This window comes from Mobula birostris, chromosome 27 (genome assembly GCF_030028105.1).
Source record: "Mobula birostris isolate sMobBir1 chromosome 27, sMobBir1.hap1, whole genome shotgun sequence".
In the NCBI taxonomy this organism is placed as follows: domain Eukaryota; kingdom Metazoa; phylum Chordata; class Chondrichthyes; order Myliobatiformes; family Myliobatidae; genus Mobula; species Mobula birostris.
The window spans coordinates 29,333,081-29,339,600 of NC_092396.1; the positions used below are offsets into that span (position 1 = coordinate 29,333,081).

General features: G+C 41.6%; 1 protein-coding gene across 1 annotated transcript in view; it reads right to left on the bottom strand.

Annotated features, from left to right (window-relative positions):
• The window catches only part of LOC140188506 (alpha-1,3-galactosyltransferase 2-like), an 83,006-nt gene extending 76,918 nt beyond the window's left edge, over positions 1–6,088 (bottom strand). The window contains exon 1 of the mRNA XM_072244841.1: positions 5,438–6,088. Coding sequence (XP_072100942.1) covers positions 5,438–5,481 — 44 coding nt within the window. The 5' untranslated portion in view covers positions 5,482–6,088. The remainder of the gene's footprint in view (positions 1–5,437) is intronic.
• Between the last annotated feature and the right edge of the window lie 432 nt (positions 6,089–6,520).

The following is a 6,520-nucleotide window of genomic DNA, read 5'->3' on the forward strand; positions in this document are numbered from 1 at the left end:
ATGAACACATATGCAAGACAAGCTTTAACCATATCTCAGTACATATGACCAGAATAAACCAGTTCTAATTCATTCGGAAAAGAGTCAGAGTTACTGGTTATTGGAGAATACTGGAAGAGTCCTAATAGAAGTTTTAAGAATGGTAGGGAAACACCAGACAGGATTGTGTGAGGAATGTCAGGAAGAAGAGTCAGTAGAACACGTAGTTCTGAGTTGCAGGAAGTATGGGATAGAGAGAGAGATGATGATGATAATCAATCTAAGAGAATTGGGGGTGCAGGAACTCACATTAAAAGGGTTGCTGTGCATGGGTGAGAGAGCACAGGTCAGGGTATTTTTAGCTTTCTTAAGGCGTACAGGGTTTTTTTAAAAATAGGATATGATGAATAAGCAGGATGGTCAAAGATGGGAGGATAAAATGTAGGTTAGGGTATGTGTGTGTGTATGATTGGGTGAAGGAATTTGGAATGTAAGTCTATTGCACACTCCGGAGCAGAAGGTGGTGGTAATGCACCATTAAGCTGGGTGCCAACTGCCGTAAAACAAGAAGAAGAAGTAGTAGTCCTAATAGAATCTTATAATTTTATGAGATTCTTAGGTATAGTGGCCTGTTGGTACTTTTGCCCAGGGTCCAAATGCCTAATACTCGAAGATGTACATTCAAAATGGGGGGTGTTTAAATTCAAAAGAGATCTGCAATTCAAGTTCAACACACAAAATGCTGGAGGAACACAGCAACATCTACTGAGGGGAATAAAAGGCAAATGTTCTGGCTGAGACTTTGCACACAGAGCAGTGGGCGCCTGAAATGTTCTGCCAGGGATGGTTGTGAAGGCAAATGTCATAGAAGATTTTGAGAGGGTCACAGACACACACAGCATACACTGAGAATGGCGGGATCTAGGCATTGTGGTGGCAGAAGGGATTAGTTTAGCTAATGTAATTGGTTGGGCACACCATCATGGACTGAAAGACCTGCTTTCCATGTTCTACATGCAGGAAAATGGTCCTGAAATAAATCATAGACACAGAAGGTTTTGCAATGCAGGAAATCCAGAGCCTAAATAAATTCAAGGCCAGAGTGGATTTGGAGGCAAAGGTGAATTAGATCAAATTAGATCAGCTGTAATTTTGGTGAATAGCATAGACTACTCGAACCAAACAGCCATGTCCTATTGCTAATCCTTATTTTCTCATTACTTTGTGCAAGCGAGTTTCAGAAGTAACAAATATTTCACTGAATGCACTTTGGCACAAATCTGACTGGATAAAGATTCTTCAAGGATTTGAGCTGACACAAAGAGATGTCCAGAATGCGTGCAAAGGAAAGGAAAATGAACTCTCAAAGTGAAACTGTGCAAGAGTCAAAAGTCAAGAGAACTAAAAATTCCAAAAGATCAAGAGGATATGACTACAGCATCAGAGACTGAGAAGAAACCTGACTGTGGTTTTTAAAATTATGAGAGGCATAGACAGGGAAGACAGCAAGAATCTTTTCTCCAGGGTAGAAATATCCAACACCAGAGGACATGCTTTTAAGGTTGCTGGTTTTGGGGAGGGGGCGCTGGGGGAAGGTATGTTTAAAGGCAACATGGGAGACTTTTTTTTAAAACATGGAGAGTTACCAGATGCAGCAGTAGATTCAAGCAGTTTCATGAAGTTTAACAGGCTTTTAGATAGACACAAGAATATCAAGGAAATGGATGGATATCTTTCATACACAGCAAGAGGGTACTTAGTGTGAAGAGGCAACAAGGTCAGCACATCACGGGCATAATGGCCTGTCCAGTACTGTATTGTTCTACGTTTTTAAAAAAAGATTACTTTTGAGAGATTTGGTCCATCCCATGCCATGATGCCTTGTGAAGAGGTCAAAATAATGCATTCCTGTACTTGCATTGTTTATTGGGCTAGGACAGTGATTCCCAATGGGGGCAGTTACGTGTCTCAAGGGAGCATTAGGGGAAACAGAAGTCGTCATGGGGTGTTCAAGATTCCTGGGGGGGGTGGGGCGGGAGGGAAGGAGTAAGTGGCACCTTAATGAGGCACGAGACATGACCAACCGTCAGTAGAGCAGGCAATTCCAAAAAAAAAAGCACAAGGCATTGGAACACAGGGAGAACCACAGCTCTGCAGGCAGTGAGCACTCGTCGTCACAACACGTCTGAAACTCAACAATCTCATCCAATCTTACCAACCAAACAGACATTATTGGGGATGCATAAATAAGCAAACAGGGTGCCCAACAGTTTCCATGATGTGTGGCACGGAATGAATTCATGCAATTTAACAGTTGGTAAGTCAAGTACATCCCCTCAACTTTCTCTACAGAAAACAGGTTACGCGATGATACCACGTTGGCCGGAACCAAATGGTGAAACAGAGCCAATCAGTGAACGTGCCAAACTCGATGATTCTGCTTGAGGTGTTCAAGGTGACCTCAGCTTCATATGTGCAGTCACCATCTTCGGGGATAATGAAACCCTGTGTGATTGATCAATCGTGCTATCTGGCATAGTATAAAGGTAGCTTGCCCACACCAGCTCTATCCCAACTAACATTCAGATTCCAATCTGAATCCTTGTCAACGTAATTTTCGCTGTTGTGATCGTCCTGATCTTTGCCTTGCCATTCCTCTACGTGCCGCGACCATAGTTCCATCCCTGTCAACTCACTGCCATCGTCAACATCCGATAGGCATTCCCAGTTAGTGTTAACTTTTTAATTTTAATTTAGCCCTATTAATGATGGATAAATAAGTTCAGCATGATCTCCAAGTCTGAAGGCGGTGAAGCCTTGAATTCTAATACCGTAAGAAACAGAAACCACAGAAAGTGCATCAATATAATGATGCCATGAAACCATCCAGATTGCAGAACACTTCCATCAAAGACACCCTGAAAAGGTTACTTGTGGTGTTACTCAGTTCCGGAAGATGAAAGAAGTATTCGAAAAGCGTTGCACACTCGAGTCATTTGCCAAGAAAGCTAAAAATGACCTTGCTGATGGTCTCATTGTTTCTTATAACATTTACAAAATGATAGTAAAGTGTGCAAAATCTGATACAGTTGGTGAAAGATTAATAATGCCTCCTTTATCAGAAACACTCACCATTAAAATAGATACAATTATTTTAAAACCAATGCCTCTGGTTTATCAAAAATGGAAGCTTATAAATATATCAACAGAGAATCAACCTACAATGAGCCCATAATCTATATTGAGGATAAAAGTATTAGGAACACGATTTCTTGAGCAACAGATGGAGCACCATATATGATAGGTCGCCATGCTGGTTTAGTGGCATTTATGAAAAACGGAAATTCCAAGTCTGTTTGCAATCTAATTCATCATCTTATCACAGCCAAAAACTTCAGCCAGCAACTTTTTTCAAGCATGACTCTTGTAATATCCATCAACAAAATTAAAGCTCATCCATTAAACTGCATAATATTTCAACAGTTATTCCAAGATATCGATGAAGAGTTTGAATGCTTGCTTACTTACACTGAAGTGTGTTGCTGTCAAAAGGCTGCAGCTTAAAACATTTCCTTTATCTTATTGACACTGTGGTTGAATTTTTGCTCAAATCTGACAAGTGTTTGAGAAACAAGATTGAACTATGCGGAGATGTGGCATATCTAACCGATCTGTATGACAAAGTGAACATACTAAATATGAAACTGCAGGGTGAGAATTTCAATTTAATGCAGGCAAAAAGTAGTGTCCACATTTATCAGAAAATTGGAAATATACAAGCAAAACGTTAGAAGGACATTCTCACAGTTTCCCTATATGGAAAGTATGGCACTCTCTTTCACAGATGGTGATTTGCAAGAGCACTGCTTACACCTGAAGTCACTGATGAAGGATTTTCAGAATTGATTCCAGGATCTTTGCAAGGTGGCAGAATAGGAAGACAGCTTGCAAGAAGAAATTATCGAAATTCAGAATTATGAAGCAAAATTACTTTTAAAAAATGTCAGCTGTTGTGGTATGTGGCTAAACCATCATACAAAGTGTCTAGGCGTTTGAAGAGCCAAGCTGCCCTTAGTAGCATTTCCATCCTTCTACCTTGATGAAAATGTCTTCACTGCAGTGAACCACATACTCATGGGTGGTGGACTGAAGGCTTTTGCTGTCACAACTCAAACCAGATATTTCAACTCTTGCTAAAAGCCCTCAAGCTCAAGGATCACATTGATAGTGAACCTTCTGTACAGCACACAGGTACTGTATAAGCTAGGTTTAAAGAAAAATAAAAATGTAAAACAGAATAATTTTTCTCATGTTAGCATATGGTAGACATGAATCATATTGCACTACTGGGGCACTGAAAAGTATATGTACAGTGCCTAAGAGGGGTGTTGGCAAGTAGTATGAAAGTGTTTTAGAGGGGCGTTGGGCTAATAAAGTTTGGGAAACATTAGGCTAGGAAAATATAACTCTGTGATATTGCACCACCCCCGCCCCCCCCCAGCGAACTTTTTACTGGCTCTTACAAAGACCTGGGCGTGGTACTTATCTTGTTGGTGCTACTACGCAAATCGTTCATAGCGGTTGGTAATACAGGCAAAATGGTGGAGGAACTTAGCAGGCCCAGCAGCATCTATAGAAAAAAGAAGTACAGTCGACGTTGGGTCTCGGCCCGAAACGCCGAGTGTACTTTTTATTCCTTATAGGTGCTGCCTGGCCTGCTGAGTTCCTCTAGCATTTGTGCGTTGCTTGGATTTCCAGCATCTGCAAATTTTCTCTTGTTTGATATCAGTTGGCAAAAAGATATTTTGGTAACACCGTTTTATTGTTCGATATTGTTTCAGGTACAACGATTGACTGGTACGAGATTTTAAAACGCTACAAATGCTTGAGCTGAGTCCTCGAATTAATAACAGTGAGGCATACTGTGAACTGAATTAGGTAGAGAATCTATTTCGGTTTTCGGTTAACTGCGCGTAATTATGTATATTCGTAAAGTAACACCATAGATAAAGCATTACGTTAAGTTTCTCGACAGCACTCATTCGTCCCTCTGCTCTCTTTAGTAAGTAATGTTTAATCATTTCCGAATAGAAGAGGTTTAAACGACAGACTCAGTTGGGTTCACCGCCAAAGTCAAGAATATCGCCCACATCTACTCCTTAGACTTTTGCCCAATATATCAATCGCCCACCACCCCCAAGAACCCATTGCAGCGGCTCTCTCACAAAGCAACAGCGACTACGCAGCTCAGAGTTATGACCATCCGAGCCAACGCACGCTTAAACATTTCGCCACAATTCAAACGTTTATATCCACAGCGCAAATCTGAACTTTTGAAAACAGTGACTCGGGCAAAAGTCAGACTTAGATACTCTACGGTATTGGTTTTAGTTTCATTCAAACGTTAAGGAGCACCCGGGAGAGCGGTAGGAAACTTCTAAAAATGGAGACTACTCACTTCACGTAGTATATCCACTTTATGACCATCCATTTCGGGGTCATTTGAAGAACAGCAGCGAAATATTTAGATCTGTGAGGTGGATGCTCCCTCGTCGGCGTATTGCTCCGCTTTAATTTCAACCCCGAGCTGGAAATCCTGGTTTACAGCTCCTCTACAAAGCTACGTTGGAACTCCACAGCCAACCGTTGCCTTCATTGGAAAGCGGCAGTACTGACGGCGCAACAGCAGTAAATGGGCTTGCGTATCGATACCAGTACTTCAGAAGTTCCAGTAATACCTTTTAAAAGAATTGTTCGTCTGTAAGTGTTTTTTAAATTTTATAAGGTTTATAAACCAGAACCGACGTGACTCTAATAAAGGCCTGGCAAAACCATTTTAACCTCTTTTTGTCCCTTTAAAAATATACAAAGAGAATAGAGGATGTGGAGTCGCCGCTTTATGGTAGATTTTCGATCATGGTCCTCTTCAACAGATGGGATTAATATGTTTTGGAAAAATGACCACAAACCCTGTTAGCTTGGAAAAATGCAGTTGTCAGGTACCTAGACGGCGGATATTGCAACCTATTGATTTTCCCCCCAGTGGGCTTATGAGCTGAGCCGACGTAGGCAATGTTCAGAACTTGGCGGTTTCCTGTCAATCTACATTGGTAAGAAGCAACAAACGTGTTCTCCACGGGCGTATTGCAGAACTCAGCGGTGCTCAAGGTGATCGGTCTTTCATCCACTGGGAGTGCCCAGAGTAAACCTGATAACTCTTGGTATGTTCCAAAGGATTGTGGGGGAGAGAGAGAGAGCAGGAGGTGGTTAGTGATGCAAGGTACCTCCACACATCAATGGGTTTCAGTAAGGATGAAGTGGGATTTAGTGGTTGGACTAGGAATAATCTAAAGAGTAAGATTGGTGACTGGAGGTTAGGATAACCTCTACTAGGGCTGGGTTTCAGAGAAGGGATGATTGGTTATTGTGTGGTGATGTCAGTAGATCGGTAAATGGTATTGAGGATCAGCTAGGAGAGGGCTATGTACCTGAATAGGAGGAAGAGGAGCACTGTCGGTAGGGAAGCAGTGGCACTTGAATG